Below are 20,994 nucleotides of genomic sequence, written 5' to 3'. Positions count from 1 at the left end.
ATAGTGAGTGCTGATAGGGTCTTAGACAGCAAATACTGAAAAACCTTGCCCTTGAAATATCTAAAGGACTGGTCTGAGACACTCATTTCCCCCATTCATCATTATTACATAAAAATCCCCCCTCCCTTCACTACAGATATGTGTGAGGCTATCCCTCTCACGTGAAGACAGATCAAATAGGCAGTGCTCCTTGGGGGACCCTTTTTGTACAGCTTTGGTGGGCCAGCTGCCTCTGTTCTTGTGCCTCCGAGGGGAGGAGGATATAGTAGCCCCATGGACCCCTGATGCGCTATTTCCTCCCCCATGGCTCTTATAAAGAAGGCCATCACATTTGGAAATAAGGGGACAGACCTGGGATTGCCAACATTACCGCTCTGCAACTCGTCATCTTCCTCGTCCCCTTGAGCATTATCGGCACAATCACGCCTAGCTCGATGAACCCCATTGAACCATGGATCTCGGGGTGCGCCATGTGAGGGATTAGGCTCTGCTCGCCATTCCCGTCTTAAAGCATAGAGTGGCCAGTGGACTCTAAAATGGCCGCTGAGGCTGGTGTGGGCTCCATAAATGCTGCAGGGGTGTGCAGCTGTTTGGTGCGTTTTGGAATGCCATCCTCGCCTTGCTCTGCTGGTTGAGCGTCGGCCCACCGCCATGGCCCTCTTTTTTTTGCCACACGGTCTCTTTGTCTCCAGGGAGCCCAGCAGCGTCTATCTCCAGAGTGGAGAGAAATCCATTGCTATCCTCTCTTGATGCCATGGAAGGCGGTCTGGGAGATCTCCTCCCATTAAGAGAGCAACCGGCCCGGTAATGCTCAACCTCCAAAGGAGGAGGGGGGAAAAGAGGATAACATATAGGAAGGAAAAAGAAAAGGATTTTTAAAAAGTTTCTTCAGAGAGTGGGAACAGCAAAGACGGAAGGAGAAAGTGAAAGTAAGTTAACTCAGAAAGACAGGGTTAGGCAGAGCCTACACCTACCTGCTCTCCCTTCTGAGGCAGGAAAAAAACTGAGCCTAGGGTGACTCCCACTAAAGGAAACAGGAAGTAATTGAAATTAGTCCTGCCTCCCTAAGTGATGGATGGGAATCACCCACAAGATGTCCTCCACCTCAGAGGGAGAAAAGAAGGCCAACTATGAAGGAAGCTTATCAGCACATGATCTGACTTTTCAAGGCATCCCGTTTCTCTTCTTCTGTTACCAATATCCACCCTACCCCACTGCCACTTCTGTATGAATCCCACCCCAACTCTTCTCGTGGGTGGTAAGAAGAGGAATGAAATTAAAAGTTTAGCAAAAAGTACAAATATAGCAAACACTGGCAAACTGGCCACAGCAAGTATAGCCGGTAGCCTCTGAACCTGAAACAAGCCTCAGGCCAGTGTTGTTCAGTACCCAGAAACCACAATTTCCCTGGTTGGGGGGAAAAATCTTTCTAATCTCCAGTGCGTAAAGTGAGGTTATTCCCTTAGATGAGTATTTCTCGATAAGGTGTTGGATAATTAGTCATTGATCTATCGTAAATCTCCAATGTACTTTTGAGCACATATGCTATGTAGCACTGAAAGCCCGTACAACTAGAAAGCACCAACTTTATGGAGGGAATCTAACCACTCATTGGGAAAGGCAACCACATATTTTTAGAGTTTCAGCCCACAAACAGCTGTCTGGAGAACAGACTGGTATCAATGAACACAGAAGTTAGCTGTCCCTGGCCTACATGTTCAAAATCCCAGGCTGACTGCAGAATATGAGTTTCTCACCCTTTAAGCGCTCCCATACTTGAAAATGTAAAGGCCGTTTCCCACACCTGTATCTTATCTAAGTGCCACTGAGTTCATTACTGGGTGCTTGAAATACCAATATATTGCCAGGTTAAGGGTTTATAAACTGCTTTTGTGACAGGACAGTTTAGCGGTTCTCTCTGAAGATGTGACTCACCAAAGCAGATTTCCCCACGCCGCCTGAGCCGAGGACCACTAGCTTGTACTCACGCATGATGTGGTCTGTTCAAATACTGACAGGCTGAAAAAGAGAAGGAAATCAAAGTTAAAGTCTTTCCATACGAAATCATCATGAGAAAGAGTTAGTAACTATACCATGCATTTCCCCAAACTGCTGCATAACCACATTCCTGTAAAGGCTACCCTTAAATCCACATGGTTGATCAGTAAAGACATCAGTTTAAGTGGACAATTATTCTTCCAGGCAGAATGGTCTGTCCTAGGTATGAATTTAAAGTCTGGCCTTCAAGTCTCCCTGCAGCTATTTTCACAGAAAAACACCTGTCTTGTACTCAGTCAGACCTTTGGTCTAGCAAAGCCAATATTCTGTACTCTAACTGGCAGCAGTTCTCCAGGGTCTCGTCTCATGCAGATCTCTTCTTCATTACCTACTACCTGATGCTTTTGATTGGAGAAGTTGGGAATTGAAATTGGGACCTTCTGCACACACAGCAGATGTTGTACCACACAGCCACAGCCCCACCCCCTAACTAGTATACCAAACTAGCCTAGTGCAGAGATAATATTTCCAAATAGCCAGAAGATTAAAAGCAAGTGTCTTGCCACCTCACTTCCATTTTGGGATCAAGCCATAATGTAACATAATGTATTTGCATTAACAGTAACTGTAATTTGTCCATTTTGGGATCAAGCCATAATGTAACATCGTGTCTGTATTTGCGTTAACAGTAACTGTAATTTGCTTCAAACCAAAGTTAGAAACCAGTTTGAAAATTGTGGTTGGATTTAACCACGGTTAGAAAACTCAGGAACATTAACTGGATATGCTCAGTGACAATCCAGCACGTGCCATATAAAAATCAAATCCCAACTATTTTTTCTCCATGTTTCAGGGATGAATATAACAAACTGTCTTACAATAAATCATATCAATGGTTCTGTTAGTCTAAGCACTGTCTACTGAGTCATAGGCCTCTCACAGCCCAGCTAGAGGTACCAGGGACTGAACCTGGAATCTTACGGATATCAAGTATGTGTTCCACCAATCAGCTATAGGAGTGGTGAAGTTAGGAAGACAGCCAAAGCCACCATATCACTAGAGGCTACATGAATTCAGACGGAATACAAATGCTGAATCCCTCTGTATTCATGATGTATAGATTTATTCTGATTTCAATATTTACATTGCCAAAATATTTGAAAAATAAATTGGTCAAGGACAGCACTTCAAGAATAGAAAGGACAGTGCTTGGGGAGGGGGGAGGGGCAGTAAAAAGCACAGTGAAGGGCATTAAACCGAAAGCAGAAGGTATGGCAAAACCAAATAATCAACTGGTAGCAATCATGCTTTTAATCCAACCTTCTTCCAAGGCTCTAGGGGTGGTATGCATAAGCCTCCCCTCTGCTTTATTTTCACAACAAGCCTGCAAGACAGGTTAGGCTGAGAGTGATCAGCCCAAGGTTACCTAGTGAGCCACATGGCTGAGTGGGCATTTGATCCTGGGTTTGTGTAGTTGTAGTCCAGCACTCTAACCTCTATACCACACTAGTTTCTGAGTCCTGCCAAGCACTCTGACATTTGTGAGACTGAACATTACTTTCCCTATATGTCTGGTATACATTCAGGGCCAACTTATCCATTAGGCACAGTAGGCACAGTGCCTAGGGCCCACAATACTGTTAGGGCCCCACAAAAATGTTTTAATTTCTTTTAAGGGTAGAAAAAAGTTTTAAATTGTTTCTCACATCAGAAAAAAAATAAAATGTTGACATTTTTAAAGTTATATAGAAATGATGATTAATATTGATATTATTACAGTGGGTAGCACCCACAAAGGCAAAAGTGCCTATGAACCACGAACGTTATAATGCAGCCCCTGTATACCCTGGTAGGTGAGCAGACCCTTTTCTTTACATAGAACATTAAAAAAACCAAGATGTTCCCATTATTTAAAAATCAAGTGGTACCCATCTCAATTCCAGCATGTAAAACTTTGCAATAGTAAAGACACACGTTTTAAGTCTGGAGAAAGAGGCCCTCCCTAAAATCCCGCTCTCAAAACACAATAATACTTGCTTATGCAATTTATTTTTTTCCACACTCAATTGCACAGAAGTATGCACAATTAAGCAGGAAAATTATAGTGGTTAGTTGCAAGAGGCAAAGATTGCTTTCCCATCCTCAATAGGGAATGATTTAGGTCAATATTTTCTCTCTGTAAAAGGTCAGGCCTCACTTACCATTGCCAACTCAAAAACCTTTCTGCTCCTCAAAGCAATGCCTGTGCCTTTTTATGGAAATCTCTGTACTCACTACAGTGTACCAGAAAACCTTTCATTCTCTTCAAGACTGCTTGACAAAAAAGGAAAATGACAAAACCAATGATAAACAGTTTTAACACTGTTTACATTATAAGCCAGCCTTCACTGCCCCAACAACAGAGCCTGGCCAAGCTATGACATCACGTTAATTATCTTTTCAGCCCCTCTCCAAGATAGCCTTGTTCCCAAGTAAGGATTTAGAAAAGCAAAAACTATGGGATTAGAGCAGGCAAGCTCTTTCAGAGACATTCAGTCCAACATTGCTGCAAGATTTATGAGCTTCTGCTACATAACTCCTACATTTGTTGGTATTCCCTGAAGAGCAATGTGAAAACTACTGCCTTACCTCTATAAGAAAAACATATAGGCAGGTATACATGAACAATTTTTAGCCACTGTGGCCCTATTCTGTTCAACCAAAAAGGGTCACATGAAGAAGCAGGAATTAACATTCATGCACAAGAAGCCACGCCCACAATCAAAACAATAAGCAAAGGTAGTGAAAAACCTTAATGGATGTAGATATTTGAAGCTGGGTCTACCTGGTCATAGTTTGAAACTAACCACTAAGAACTCAACTAGGGGTGTGCAAAAAAAAAAGTGTCAAATATTGGTAAATACCGAATATCCCCAGTCCAATACCAGTAAAGTATCAGGACTGGGGAAATATTCGATACTGCCGAATATATATACTTGGGTCTGATATACCCGACAGTAGGGAAGAGAGACATGTAAAAATGCCTTCTTTCCCTCTGGAAGCCCATGCAGCTTTCCTTGTCAATTTCACTCCCTGCCAGTCAGCTGTTAAGTTTAAGCCATTTAAACCTAACAGCTGACTGGCCAGGGCAGTGAAACTGACAAGGAAAAGCCTCCTCTCTCTGCCTTCCCTTCTCTAGCTGACCTTCTCTAGCTGACAAGGAAAAGCCTCCTCTCTCTGCCTGCCCTTTGCTTCCCCAGCCCCCCCCCCAAGCAGGTTGGCTGGGAAAGTGAACGGCAGTCATGGAGTCATGCCTCCTTCCCTCCCTGAGCCTCTCCACTGCTGCAGAGAAGCTCAGGGAAGGGATGGGGGGGGGGAAGAAAGCATGTTTTTTTAAAATGCCTTTCTTTCCCTCCCTGATCTATGTGGTGGGAGGGCTGGGAAAGCAGAGTGTACACATGCAAACATGCCTAGGCTCCTTGCCTGCCCCTTTCCAGTTGCCCCTCAGCCGCGGAGCCCCTGGAGAATTTATTTATTTGATTTTTACCCCGCCCTCCCCACTGAGGCAGGTTCAGGGTGGCTTACACAAAAGTTATTAAAACCATTAACATAATGATGGCCGTATAGCTGTGGTAAAGTGCATTCTGCAGTACATCTGCTATCGGCAGGCTCAGGCTGGAAATATAATTGGCACAGAACATAGATGATAACACAGCTCTTACCTAAATGCATGGTGAAAGAGCTCCATTTTTGCAGCCCTGCGGAACTGTGAAAGGTCCAGCAGGGCGCTGATCTCGTCAGGAAGCTCATTCCAGTAAGTTGGAGCTGCCACAGAAAAGGCCTTGATCCTGACCAGCCTGGCGTCCTCAGGACCAGGGGGGGCCAGACGATTTCCTGATCCTGACCATAGAAAGGCAGGCAGAGAACCCAGGCATGTTCTCTCCCCAGTTTGGGGAGGGAAACAAAGACATTTAGATATGGCTGGGCTCTCTGCCTGTGGTTCTCCAGCAGACATGAGGCAGCTGGAGAACCAAAGGCAGAGAGGAAGCTTTCCCCCGGTCAGTTTCACTCCCACAGACGACTGGCTGGGAGTGAAACTGACTAGGGAAACCACAGCGGGAGGGAAGTCAGTATATAGGGCTACCCAAAAGCCAAAAAAGTTGAATAAATTCATGAAACTGTATTCAGTAGCCAAAAAGTGTCCTGAATTTGCATTTCACTTTAGAAATACCGATAAATACCCATAAGATATTTATTCAGTATTTTTTCGAGTTCAGGAAAGCCAAACGCACATCCTTAAACGCAATACACCGACAATCTAGCACAGTGATTTCTGTTTCTGGAGCATACAGAAAAAACAATCCTGTTTCTGCAAGTAAGAAGAAGAAGGGTTCTCACTAAAGCGTATGGCTGCTTCCTCACAACAGCATCATTTTTAGAAGATAAAAGTGAAACCCTCACTTCATCCTAGTGGTATTTATATATTTAAGATATGTATAGGCTTCTTCAGCACGGGTAATGGGAAAATAGCCATTTAAAAGGAAAAAAGGAGCAGAAAATTAAAAACAGCCAGAAACCTTAACAAATAGTACTCCATTAAAACCCCTGCTCCCTAATATTCTGAACTATAATGTAATCAAAGTAACCTCCCCAGCTTCTTAAAAATTCAGATTTACAACCCATATGGAAGTGTAATAAAGATGAGGTCTGCCTTCATCCAACCAGGAAACTGCTCCATAGCAACCAAAAAAATGCAGTTGGGGAAAGCACAAATGCTGTTCTTGCTCATACCAGAGGAGATGGACCTTCAAGCATCCCAATTAAGGCTCCAAGTAAATGATTTACACACACACAAAGTGAACATCAACTTCACAAAGCAAGTTGCAGCCCTTCTTTATAAAATACATAGTAATCATCACAGATTTCCCTGCAACTCTCCACTCCAGATGATTTATTTCCAAGGAAGGGCTTGCAGCCTGTTGTGCACAATAACCAGCTGTCAATGTTTCCTGCCAATGGGTCTATTTGCCATTAAGAACACCAAAAGGTACGGTTACTAGCCTCCAGATAGCACCTCAAGTTCTCCTGGAATTACAACGGATTTTCAATTCCTTTGGAGGAAATGGCAGCTCCAGAGGGTGACCTCTATGGCATCACATTCCCAAACTGACCCTCCCCAGACACCACTGCCAAACCTCTAGGAACTTCCAAAGCCAGAACTGACAACAGAATGAGGGACGACTCTGTGAAGCCATTTTCTACAGGCCACCATCCCTGAAGACTGAGAGAACACCAAAAGAAACCACACAATCTACTAAGAGGAGTCTTCTAGATCAAAAATATCAGATGCAAGATTATCATTACATCTGTTTTGCAGCACTTTTTCACAAAACAGTGCACATGCACAGATAGTGTCAACTCAAACTGATCAGTAGCCATTAGCATCCCTAAGGACTATTCAGACAAACAGGGCCGGCCCGAGGTGTTTCTGTGCACTAGGCGAGGCTAGCTTGTGGCGCCCGCCCTGCCCCCAGGCGAGGCTGCCTTGTCGCGCCCCCCCCCTCAGTGCAAATGAGCCGCTTGGATCTCTTAGCTGCATGGGAACCCTTGCAGAGCTTCCAAGGCGCCAGCTCTCCCAGCAGGGAGCTCGGCATGGGAGGCTGAGGGTCTTGGAGAGGTCTCCGTGTGTGCTCCCCTCAGGCTCCAGGGTACTACAGCGCCCGGGAGGCAGCACTCGTCCTCCTGCTGCGCTGCATGAGTGACGGGCAAACTCCTCCCTCCTTCCCTTCCCACCTCTTTCGTTACCCAGTGGTAGTTTGTGCAGGCCGGGGGAGCTGCCTGAGAGGCAGCACGGAAATGGAGCTGGAGGCCATGGGAGCTCGAGCTGGGCCAGGCGGCGGTAGCAACAGCTGAGAAGGAAACGGCAGTAAGGTGCCAAAAGCATGGTGAGGCTACGCCTCCCGTCGCTGGCCTCCTAGGGGGTGCCTCTTCCTCCTCCTCCTCACGCTGCACTGGCAGCGACGCTGGAGGAGGCCGGCGATGCACAGGGCGGATGCGGTGGCAGCGCAGGGTTGCTGAGCAACTCCGGCCTGGGGAAGAGGCTTTGCTGTGTCACTACTCCCCCTTTTGTGGAGCAAAGAGGGCCTTCCGTGCCGCCGCACCCAGGGCCCCAGCACTGATGTAAGCAGCGAAGGGCAAATGAAGCCTCGGCGGGTGGTGGCAGGGTGGACAGGTGGTGGCAGCAGGGGCCTCACTGTGCCCCTCAGAGATTTTGTGCCCTAGGCCATCGCACTAGTTTGCCTAGTGGGTGAGTCAGCCCTGCAGACAAACACTAAAGGGTAGAAATTTATTGAAACACAGCACTTATTTATAACCAATTTATATGATTTTGAGTGATCTAATAGTTTACTTAAACATTTGTCTGCTTAGTGGAGCACTTTATAAAGGATGGGGTAGCAGAACTTGACCAGGCTCTGAGAATGCACATGTATGATAAAAAGTCAATTCCATTGTACTGCATGCATAGGAAGGAAGATGGTGAAAGAATACAATGAAGAAACCTGCTGAATACCAATTAATAGATCAACGAAATATCAAACTGACTGCCAAAGAATTAGATCCCTGATTGCAACCAGTGAACAGACAGAAACCAAACAGACGGGATTTGAGTTAACTGTGATCATAGAATACTTCATTTTAATCTGTAGTGCACAACTTTTTTTGTGTTTACACAAACAGTTTTGTTTAGCAGTTTCAAATGATTTCATAAAATAACTGATCAAAATACAAAGTCGTATCCATATGATTATGTAATACAACAATATAAAATGATATAACTATCTTTCAGAACAAAATGAATAAGGATTTACATTTTTTCCTGGGGAAAATTATAGTTAGGATTACAGTTTATACAACAAGAGGTTCATAAAATATATACTTGATAAGTGCTGCTATTGAGGGGGGGATTAAACGTACCAATGAAATAAAACCATTGGCACCCAAACTATTTTTTTTCTAAATCGAACTTTGATTTATTTTTCTCATAGGATACCTTCAGTTTCATATACATTTGATTATATATTGACTTGAAACTTGAGATATGCTCTTAGTTTGTTTATTCATCTATCTTAAACCAGAATAAACAGATACAAACCAGAATTTAAAGCAGCACTCAAAAACCAGCATGAAGCAACATATTTGAATTAATTACCACATCTAGGAATTCCTAATTCTCTACAGAAATTGATTGCCCACATTTAGGTATGTGTTTATGCCAGTGATCCCCACAGAGGGCAGTACCACCCCTGGGAGGCTGTGATAGGATTACCTAGGTGAGCCCCAAGAGGTAAGAGAGCAGCCGGAGCAGCACTGAAGATGGGCACCTTCGACCATGTTGTTCAGTTATTTATGACTGGCTAGGATATGGCAAGGAGCTGCGGTGGCTCAAGTGGTTAAGATGCTGAACTGCAGGCTGTGGAAGGTCAGTAGTTCAGCAGTTCGAGACCCGAGTTGCCGCATGATGGAGTGAGCTCCCGTCTCTAGTTCCAGCTCCTGCCAACCTAGCAGTTCGAAAGCAAAAAATTGAAAGTAGATAAATAGGTACCACTTCGGTGGGAAGGTAACAGCGTTCCGTGCGCCTTGGTATTTAGTCATGCTGGCCACATGACCACGGAAAACATCTTCGGACAGCGCTGGCTCTTCGGCTTTGAAACGGAGATGAGCACCGCAACCATAGAGTCGGATTTGACTGGCTTTCGAGCAAGGGAACCTTTACCTTTACCTAGGATATGGCACCATGCTGAAAAACAGCACTGAAGTTCCTGTCTGTGCATAGTACAGAAATTTGGCAAAAACGATTAGAAATTTTAGTAAATATGCCACCAGAGCACTACTCAGACCAGTATCCCATATTTTGAGAAAATGTCACCACGTGTTTTTGTGTCTGTCATTTTTCAAGTTTTTGCTGGTAAGTCCTTAACATAACAGTATTGAGTGTGGGATTTATTTTCCTGTGTTCTCAGTTATTGAACTGATTATTAAGTGTGCTTTTTAGCTATATACTGAAGTTAATTGGCTATCAAAACGCAACTGTGTGAGATGCTTTTTGAAACTATTGTGGAGTTTTTTGAAGACGCAAATGCTTTGCTCAGTGATGAAATCAAAAAGATCAGTCATGACATTGCTTATTTATCAGAACTACTTGTAAAGTTCAATGCAATGAATTTGCAGTTGCAAAGAAATGAGGACAATCTTAGTAAGGCAAAACCTGCCATCTCTATATTTATTTCATTTACCTCTATTCAAACACAATATAGGTTGTATATGGGCTCTGATTAGAAATTTTAGTAAATATGCCACCAGAGCACTACTCAGACCAGTATCCCATATTTTGAGAAAATGTCACCACGTGTTTTTGTGTCTGTCATTTTTCAAGTTTTTGCTGGTAAGTCCTTAACATGACAGTATTGAGTGTGGGATTTATTTTCCTGTGTTCTCAGTTATTGAACTGATTATTAAGTGTGCTTTTTAGCTATATACTGAAGTTAATTGGCTATCAAAACGCAACTGTGTGAGATGCTTTTTGAAACTATTGTGGAGTTTTTTGAAGACGCAAATGCTTTGCTCAGTGATGAAATCAAAAAGATCAGTCATGACATTGCTTATTTATCAGAACTACTTGTAAAGTTCAATGCAATGAATTTGCAGTTGCAAAGAAATGAGGACAATCTTAGTAAGGCAAAACCTGCCATCTCTATATTTATTTCATTTACCTCTATTCAAACACAATATAGGTTGTATATGGGCTCTTACTGGTGTTCCTTTAAGGACATGCGGCACTGCTTTCTAGACCAGCTGAAGTTTTTGGCTAAGTTTCAAGGGTAGCCCTGCGTAGAGTGATTTACAGTAATCCGCTGACCACGGAGGTACCCTTTAGTCACTATGGCTAGGAGCCACTGATAGACCTATCCTCAATGAATCTGTCTAATCCCTTTTTAAAACTGCCTACACTTGTGGCCATCACTACATCCTGTGGCAGCAAGTGTGTGTGCATGCGTGCTAAAATTGCTTCTGACATGGTTACCTTGTGAATTAATGTCCTCAAAAACAAAAACATCCTATTGTTATAACAATGTTGCTCAGGTCTTGTAAACTGAGGGCCTTCCTCTTTTCCTGCCACCAACTTTTCCTAGCATCATGTTCTTTTCCAGTGACTCTTGTCTAATACGCTAGCCTCAGTTTGGTCATTTTAGCTTCCAGGGAGAGTTCAGTCTCATTTGTTTTATAATCCACTTATTTGACTTTTTTGGTGGTCCATAAAAGTCTCCTCCAACACCCCATTTCAAATGAATCAACTTTGTTCTTCTCAGCTTTCCTCATTCTCCAGTACACAGTAATGGAGAATACCTCGATATGAGCTATCTTGATCTTGGTTGCCAGCTACACATCCTTACACTTCAGGATCTTTTCTAGCTCCTTCATGGTTGCTCTTCCTAGTCTCAATCTCTTTCTGATTTCTTGGGTCCAGTCTCCCTTTTAGTTGATGATGGCACCAAGGAATAAAAAACCTTGAACAATTTCAATTTCTTCACTGTCAACCTTAAAATTGTGTAATTCCTCAGTGGTCATTACTTTTGTCTTCCTGATGTTTGGCTGTAATCTAGTTTGGGCACTTTCTGCTTTAACCTTCATGAGGAGTAATTTCAAGTCTTCACTATTTTCTGCTAGTATAAGAAAAGCTGTGTGCTGAAGAATAGATTATTTTGAAGTATAGTGCTGGAGAAGACTCTTGAGAGTCCCTTGAACTGCAAGGAGATTGAATCAGTCAGTCTTAAAAGAAATCAACACTGACTGTTCCCTGGAAGGCCAGATACTGAAGCTGAAGCTCAAATACTTTGGCCACCAAATGAGAAGACCCTGATGCTGGGAAAGACTGAAGGTAAAAGAAAAAGGGGATGGCAAAGGATGAGATGGTTAGACAGTGTTATTGATGCAACGAACATGAAGTTAAGCAAACTCCAGAGCATGACGGAAGACAGGAGGGGCCTGGTGTGATGTGGTCCATGGGATCATGAAGATTCAGACTCAGCTGTGTTACTGAACAGCAAAATGTAGTGTCATCTGCATTATCACAAATTGTCAGTGTTCCAACAATTTGCACTCCATCGTCATGTAAATCTAATCCATTTTTTCTTATATATTTTGTATATAGATTGAACAGACGGGGAGATAAAATATATCCATGTCACCTTTGCCTATCAGAAAACCTTCTGTTTCATCATATTCTGTCCTAACAGTAGCCTCTTGTCCAGAGTACAGGTTGAACATCAAAGCAATTAGAAGCTGTAGCACACCTATTTCTTTTAAAATTAACCATAGTTTTTCATGATCCACACACTACAAAACTTTGCTCTAATTGATAAAAAACTGATTTTCTTCTGAAATTCTCCAGTAACCAATGTAAACTTGCAATATGATCTCTAGTTCCTCTTTCTTTTCTGACTCCAGCTTGAACATCTGGTATTTCTCGTTCCATATATGGGAACACTCTTTGTTGTAACATTTTAAGCATCACTTTACTTGCATGAGAAATTAATGCGATGGCCCAATGGTTGCTGCAGTCTTTAACATCTCCTTTTTTTGGAACTAGAATGTAGATAGAGCTGTGGCCATTGCTTTGTTTTCCATATTTGTTGGCATATTTTTGTCTAGCAGCACATAGGTAGGGCGAACCAGTCTGTCATTTTCCTAAAGCAACTGGGAAACCTGAACAGTAGTGCAAATGCAACATAATGGCATCTGGATGGCAAGTATTAAACTGCTTATTAGGCTTGGAAATGTAAGAGAAACTAGTTGGGAAGAGTTGATCTTGGGGCAACCACAGAAACCCTAAAGAGGTGCAGTTTTGTCAATCAAAAAATTCCAGCTAAGCAGTAGCATCTATAGTGAGATAAGAATCCTATGTCTGTATTCAGTCCTGCCACTACAGATCTAATTTTCTGACTACATATGCTAATTTTCTGCCCCTAAACATTTATCCCCCACTCTAAACAAGCATTTTACATTGTACCTGTACATCTTGACTCCTTTCTTTGAAACATCCTTCCCACTTTCTTACTGGGATATAACGAATCAAGGATCTTCATTCCTACTTGTATCTGATAAAGGGAGCTTTGACTCTCAAAAGCCCGTACCCCTGGAAATATTGTTAGTCTTTAAGATGCTAGTGACTCTAATCTTCATGCACATTTAATTTTATATTGTACAACAAGACACAGTGATGCAAAACGGTAAGTTTTGTACTTCCATTGAGATGCAATAAATCATAGCTGAAAATATAAGGTGCAACGCTGGAATTTCTAGGCACCGTGGCACCTCCGGGGTTTGTTGAACCCTGATCTAACTCACGAAAGCTTATGCTGGAATATAATTAGTCTTAAGGGTGCCACTGGTTTCTTGTTTTATTTTGCTTCAAAAGACTAACTCAGCTACCCTTTGGCAAATACTTCATGCTGAGAACACAACTCTTCACACTATCTTCACTGTCGCACTTCACACCTTCCACCATATCTGCACCTTCTTTAAGTGCAGGAAGGCAAACACAAAATAAGATGCGTAGTATTTACTGTTATCTTCAAAGCTACTTCTGATGCTACACAGAGAGAAACCAGCCCAAGTGAGAGAGCAGCTGCTCTAAAATCTTGTGAAAAGTGAGTATCACTGCAAATACTAACTCTACTCCTCCAGAACAGGGGTTTCTCATTAGAAAAAGCTTTATGCCTGGCTAAGCATATAAGAGACTAAAATCTAGCAGGTCAAATCTAATCCACTCCTTGGAGTGGTTCCTTTTTACGTTACACATATAGATGGGTGAAAACTGATAATGCCAATGGCTGCAATTGCTCAAGTGTTCCACTGGTGTCCATGTGTGTCATTCAGTTAGTAGGTCATGAGGAAGATAACAATTCCCTGCTTGTGCGGGAATCTGAGTCAACTGTTCTGCTAATTACTCTACTGGCTGGCAACTATGGAAAGAGCACTGTAGTTCTAAACAATAACCACATTGGTTCTGCTTGCAAAGGAATCTTTTCAATACCCATCTGTTTAATTTGACAGTGTGGCAGGGAGGACAGTATTTGGGGACTGAGAAGCTTGAAAGCACACTCTTGGCCACTGTCGTGGTGAGACACCTTGGGTGAAATCATGCCATGTGGTGGTGTAGCTTCCTTCTTTTGTTGTTTATAAATCAGTCTGGATTTCTAAAAATGAGACAAATATCTAGATATTTTAAAAACTGTATTTTTAAAATAATTGTATATGAATTGTAAATACATAACTGAGTGATATACAAAATGTTTGCCAATTTCAACCTTTTCAGTTATTAGATTTGCTGATTGAGGTTTGTTTTTTTTTAAACCATGCACACATTTTGGCATGCTTATTAACTGTCGCTTCTTGGGAACAAATACAGCTATTGATTCATAATATCTTAGAGTATGAACTGCCAACAGAACCTAAAGCGTTTTGGGGAAGAAAAATATATAATGCATATTTATATATCATATATAATTGATCACAGTTCTGGCAACTTCCACGAAGATAGTTGCAAAGGGTAGCCTGTGTTGGTCTGCAACAGAACAGATAGATTCAAGTCCAGTAGCACCTTAGAGGCCAGCAAGCTTTGGGGGGGTACTAGTTTTCAAGAGTCAAAGAGCCCTCTGTCAGATACCAACGAAGGGAGCTTTGACTCTTGAAAACTTACACCCTCCGCAAATCTTGTTGGTCTCTAAGGTGTTATTGGACTTGAATCTATCTGTTCTGGTTACAGTACAGTAGAGAGAACGTGCGTTGAAGCTATATAAAGATGGAGGAATCCACCATTATTGACTGGTATAAAAGAATTTAGACTGTGGGTAGACAAGTTGCTCTATCTGCAGGCCCTCAAGCAGCATGATGAGATGAAGTGTTTCAAAAGTAGCTTGTAATACAGCATAGGGGACCACTGGTGGTGGTGGGGGGAAATTAAGCCCTAACTGGCCATGTACTAAAAATACTAAGCATGGTTCAGGTAACCCTTTGGATCACAGCCAGCATCTCCATTAGTCCAAATCTGTAACCTGACCTTCAACGTTTTCATTGCCATCAAACCTGACAGCTGTCAATCTTCACTAAAAACAGGATCATGTACAGGGTTTATTCAGTGAAAGCACTCAGGAGGCATGCTGTTTAAGACAGAAGCAATGTGTAGCACAATTCTTCTCATTTAGGAAGACAGGGGAGTGAGAAAGACTACACTGCAATAATAATCACGAAACAGGGAACAGCTGGACTGACTCTAGAGAGGCCTAGAGATTGTCCTGGGCACACCTACACTCAAAGCTCCATCTTTACACTGTACTTTACACTGTAATCACCTCACAGATATGTCCAGCACATACTAGGGATGGTACCAAAGTCATGCTAAAGCAATTACCAATCTGAAGGGGGTAGGGCTGTTCACAGGTATTTACAACTCTCAGCTTAAGTTTCCAGAGCCCCTATCTATACCTTGTGGCTAATAGCCACTGATGGACCTCTGCTCCATATGCTTATCTAATTCCCTTTTGAAGCCGTCCATGCTTGTAGCTGCCACCACTTCCTGTGGCAGTGAATTCCATGTGTTAATCACTCTTTGGGTGAAGAAGTACTTCCTCTTATCCGTTCTAACCCGACCACTCAGCAATTTCATGGAGTGCCCACGAGTTCTTGTATTGTGAGAAAGGGAGAAAAGTACCTCTTTCTCTACCTGCTCTATCCCATGCATAATCTTGTAAACCTCAATCATGTCACCCCTCAGTCATCTTTTCTCCAAGCTAAAGAGCCCTAAGCACTTTAACCTTTCCTCATAGGGAAAGTGTTCCAACCCTTTTATCATTAATAAATAAATAAATAAATCCGAGTTGCCCTTTTCTACACTTTTTCCAAAGCTATAATATCCTTTTTAAGGTGTGGTGACCAGAACTGCATACAGTTTTCCAAATGAGGTTGCACCATTGATTTATATAGGGGCATTATGATATTGGCTGATCTGTTTTCAATACCCTTCCTAATAATCCCCAGCATAGCACTGGCCTTCTTTATTGCAGTCACACACTGTCTTGACATTTTCAGTGAGTTATCTACTACAACTCCAAGATCTCTCTCTTGATCAGTCTCTGCCAGTTCAGACCCCATCAACGTGCATTTATATTTAGGATTTTTGGCTCCAATGTTCATCACCTTACACTTGGTCACATTGAACCCCATTTGCCATGTTGACGCCCACTTGCCCATAGTTATCCACAGTTAAGCAACACTGCCAGGGACCTGCTGAGGTATTTTGCAGCACCTGAAATCTTCTATAAGCCAGGCCTTCCCCTGTAGTTGTTTGCTTTCAGGGAAATCAGTGTTAGATGTGGAGGACTTTGTACTGTCTCCTGTCTCAAACTTCAGAAGATGGCTCCAAAGAGTTCAGACAGATAGAGCAGTCAGGACAGAGAGCGTCCTTTCCTCTGGGCTATCTGATCCTTTCCTTTGAAGTAGAATGCTACTCTTAGGGGCAATTTCCTCTGCTTTTGCTCTCACACTCTCTTCTTCTCTCACATGCACACAAAGAAGGTGCTTGATCTCCATCTTGCACCATGGAGGCTGGACATGTATCCAGCATCCAAGATCATCTAGTTAGAGTAGGTAATCTATATCTATTTCTTACCTAGACTCTTAAGCATGTATTTCCTTTAATAAAAGTAGCTTATTAGTTTTAGAACTGACTGCTGACTCCGTGTTAACTTTGTAAGTCTGTTGACACACCTAGCCCCAAGCTTTGCTGCATTAAAGCCTTTGAGCCCTCTGCTATTTTTCTGTGGTTCCCTGGCAGTACCAAGTCTAGAGAATCCAACAATCAGAAGATTCATCAGCTGCCCAAATAAAAATCTTTTCTTGAAGTAAATGGATTATATAAAGTTACATCGAAGGAATGGTGTCCATTATTTACAGCCTGCAAAACTAACAGCCAACAATTTTTAGCTAAGTCTTTCCAGAAAACTTTAGAGGCCATGCCTGTAGAACTCTGGCTGGGTGCCTTCCCTGAAAACTCCTGATAATACTGTCCAGAGTTCTTTCTGTCCAACATTTCTCCGTTCACTGTTGTATCATAGTACTGAAACAGTACGCTTTTGAGAAAAGTCATAATGCAGAATCTGTGCCTCATTTTATCTCAGAGTAGTTTCCCATAAATCTCTATATAACTTAACAACTTTATCTAAACAGGAAGTTTTAGAGTTATGTAGACAAAAGGTCAAAGGATCTGGCAATATGCAGGAAGGGGGCAGGGATAAATGAGAACTTTTTTTTTTTAAGCAAAAGCCTCTTCTCAAATGCAAAGTCCTAACTGATCTAATTCACAGTGTGTGCTGTATCCAAAACTAAGGTAACTAGGTTTGTATGACACAATAAAAGTTCCAAAGAGGCAGCTGTATCAGCCTGTTACAACAAGACTCTTGGGGTATCTTCAACAAATGTATTGAAGCATGAGCTTTTGCGGACCAGCACCCACTTCATCAGGTCCATTAGATAATGTAATCTATGACACACAAGTAACAAATGCCTCTTTAGTTATTAGTACACCAAGCTTCAGGCAACAGCACACAATACACTGAAGACACTGTCAGCATTAACTAGGCAAACAGTGTTGTTGCTTCAAAACAACAACAACAACAACAACAGGGCCCAGCACAGACAAATCAAGAAGTGGAAGATAAACGGTTGGGGCATAAGTACTCAGTCTTTATTGATAACATGAATTCAGAACTTTTCAAACAAGGATGTATTAGTAGTAAGGGAGCCTGTAATTCTAGATACTGGCTTGGATCCTGTGACATCATTCCCCTTGCGCCTCTCTCCAGCCACTACAGTGCTTCTCCTTCTCCTGTGCTGCTAGCAGTTCCATGTGTCTAAGGGTTCCTTGAAAAACACGGATCTTGCACGTGGGAAGATGCTAGCAACAGTGGAAGAAAAGCTCCACAGCAGAGGACAGCCTCCACAGTGGTCGAAGAGAAATATGATGTCATGGATCCAAGCCAGACTCGTGAGCGTCTCAGGTATGCTTTTCTTTATTTGCTACATATCTAGTGTGCTGCCTACAACTCTTCATCGCCAGAATTTTGATAATGGTTTTAAAGTGAGAGTACAAAAGCATTTTTTTTAAAAAAAAAAATACTGGAGTTAATAGTAGAATTTTTCTCTGTTTCACAAATCTAAGCCCAAAGCATTCCAACTTAAATTAGCTTCACCTACAATGATGGAAAATCTATTTGAAGCCAAAAGGTAGCATTATTTAAAATCTTTATATTCCACACTCTTGTCTTCTACTCCCAACAATCTGGTAAAAACAATTAAAACTCAAACAGGTGCTATACACTGAAAGGCCAAGAATAAATCTGAGAGCATCATGGAAGCAGCACACACCAGCTTAACCAGACTCCTAGTAAGGGAAAGCAGCATACAATTAGACATACCAGCATTTCTTCAAGGCCTCCAAGAATGCAAGAATGGATGACAAACAGAAAGCAAGAAAGAATAAATATGCTTATTGCCTGAAACACAGCAATTTGGGTGCCAGGAAAACCTCTGCAGGGAGGACGTTCAAGAGACAAACTACCACATCTTGAGATTCGGGCCCTTTATGCAGAGAATCCCAGCAGTCAAGGACTTAAGCTTGACTTCAGATCTGTTTGCCTGCCCTTCCCTTCGCATAATTCTTTTTTTTGCCATTGTATTTATTCTGTTTTATTCTGCAGCTACAAGGGAAAACCTCACTTTTTCTTTACTGGGGTGGGAACGTCACTTGTGATGTGTGAAGGTGGTGTCCAAAAGAGGTTGTTTTACAAATTATGCAACTGTCCTGTTGCAACTGTGCAGAAGCATCAAGTAAGTGCCTCCCATTTAAATCCTTGTGATTCAGTTCCTTGGATCAAAGGGAAAAATAAAGGAACACAGGCAAACTTTAAAAATTCAAGATCCTGAAATTGACAAAACTTTAGTTGAAACCCACTAAAGCAGCCGGGAAGTTCCCTTTTCTTACTGCCAAACTCAGTGGGATTCTCTGTTGTGTTTCCTTCTCCTTGGAGAGCTGATAGAGAATGGTCTTTTCCTCCGCCCCTCCCCAATCCTTTTCATAGGCTGTGCACAGGCTTCTCGGACATCTTCCAGAGAAGCAAGTTTTTCCCCTGTAATCCCCCCCCCCCCAGTTACCCAAGATTAGTGATATTTTCATATTGGTAGACTAATGGCCTTTTTTAAAAAAATGTCAAACAACCAGGTGCCATTGTAATGTTAGGCTTGCTTCTGGAGACTGCCAAAATGGTTCCCCTTTGTTCACTGAAGCATTAAAGGGAAAACTGTTTTAAAAGCTTTGGGCTTCCGATCCCGTGTATAGCTCTCTTTACATCTCATGTAATTTTCATTCTGCACTGATGATCCCCTCCTTTTTTTTGTTTGCATGCACCACTGAAATACTTTTTTTTTTGCACTGGGGACTCTGATTTTTTTTTTTTTAAATTGGGGACGCTGGCAGAAGGCAACAGCCACTCCAGCTGAGCTTGCAGGGAGAGTTCTCCCCAGAGGATTGGCTCCTTGGCAGGCTCTGTTGGGCAGTCTAGTTTAAACTGAGCTGCCCAGCAGAGCCACAGCTGATCCTGTGGGGAGAATTGTCCCCACAGGATCGGCTCCTTGGTGGGCTTTGTTAATTCAAAAGCATACATATCTCACACACCAATGAATAAGAGGCAGAGTGGGTGGAACAACCTCCATGTGGGCGGGGGAGTGACCTTCCAGGGCCAACCAAGGGGCAGGGGACAAAAATCCAAGGGAATATGTATGCTTTTGAATTAATTTCGGCTTAGAAAGTGAAGCAAGGGAAAAAAATCAGCACAAAAGCACTCTCAGAAAACCTGGGAAAACAGCAACCAGAAAGTGAACTGAGCGCTGAAGAGGAGGAAATCAATGCAGAATGAAGGGAAAAAAACACTCAACGGATATGCACATTGAAAGCAAGGGGAAATGCAGAACGACAAAGAAAACCCAAAAGGCCTTCATGATAACAATCATGCAAAACAATAATTATAGGAAATCACAGCTGCTACTCCAGTGCTTCATCCAGAAAGCCACTGAAGTTCTATGAAGATATAATCATGGTTGGCTTTACATCTGAATACCTTAAATCTGGTTAAGTACAGGCCACACTCCAGAATAACTGTGAAGCTATGGTTTGAACTGAATTTGTATGAAGCAAACCATGGTGGAGTCATTTTTCCAACCTCTATTGTCAAGGTAACAATCAGGTCTCACTGGCATCTTCCATACAAACTATGGTTTCACTGTACACCTGGGATATCCATCAGTGTTAAAGAACAAAATCTTGGTTAGTAGAAACCTTGGCTGAGTTTTTTTCACTACTAAGTGTAATTTTAAGAGGTGTATGACATGCACAAAAAATGTATAAGCAATTCTGGACCCTGAACATACATATATCTACAGTCCCATTCAGATAAAAGCAAATCATGTGTGAGAGAGCAGCCTAGATTAAGGAAATAATGCCTCTCGATTTCCCAGCAATCAACTAGGCTGGAGTTAGGAGACATACAGTTTGCACCAGCATGTCCAGTTTGCACCAGTATATCCAGAATCTTTCATGATCTCCTATTAACATCTCAACCAGCTGCTTGAAGGTCTTCACAGCTGAGGAGGATCCTGCAGATCAGGGGAAGTTCCTCAGACCCAGTCTTACTTGTCATCTTCACAATGAGGGCACAGAAGAGAAGACTGTACCCACAGAGGCTCTGTGATGGAACTAGGGTCTCCATCCAGAATTGCTAACATTTCATGATCTGTTCAGGGAGTTTCTAGAACAAAAATAATCTCCAGTTCCCATTTTGAGGACAGCTTAGACACAGACACAGCTGAGGACAGACTACTCTACCGCTTGGATGTCTAAAAGGCAAT

General features: G+C 42.4%; 1 protein-coding gene across 1 annotated transcript in view; it reads right to left on the bottom strand.

Moving 5' to 3' along the window:
* RAP1A (RAP1A, member of RAS oncogene family) overlaps positions 1-20,994 on the bottom strand; it is a 141,526-nt gene that overhangs the window by 38,761 nt on the left and 81,771 nt on the right. Inside the window, exon 3 of the mRNA XM_015413398.1 lies at positions 1,936-2,019. Coding sequence (XP_015268884.1) covers positions 1,936-1,992 — 57 coding nt within the window. The 5' untranslated portion in view covers positions 1,993-2,019. The remainder of the gene's footprint in view (positions 1-1,935; positions 2,020-20,994) is intronic.

Source organism: Gekko japonicus, unplaced genomic scaffold, assembly GCF_001447785.1.
Source record: "Gekko japonicus isolate JY-2015 unplaced genomic scaffold, Gekko_japonicus_V1.1 scaffold1043, whole genome shotgun sequence".
Taxonomy (NCBI): domain Eukaryota; kingdom Metazoa; phylum Chordata; class Lepidosauria; order Squamata; family Gekkonidae; genus Gekko; species Gekko japonicus.
This window is presented reverse-complemented; position numbering and strand designations above follow the sequence as displayed.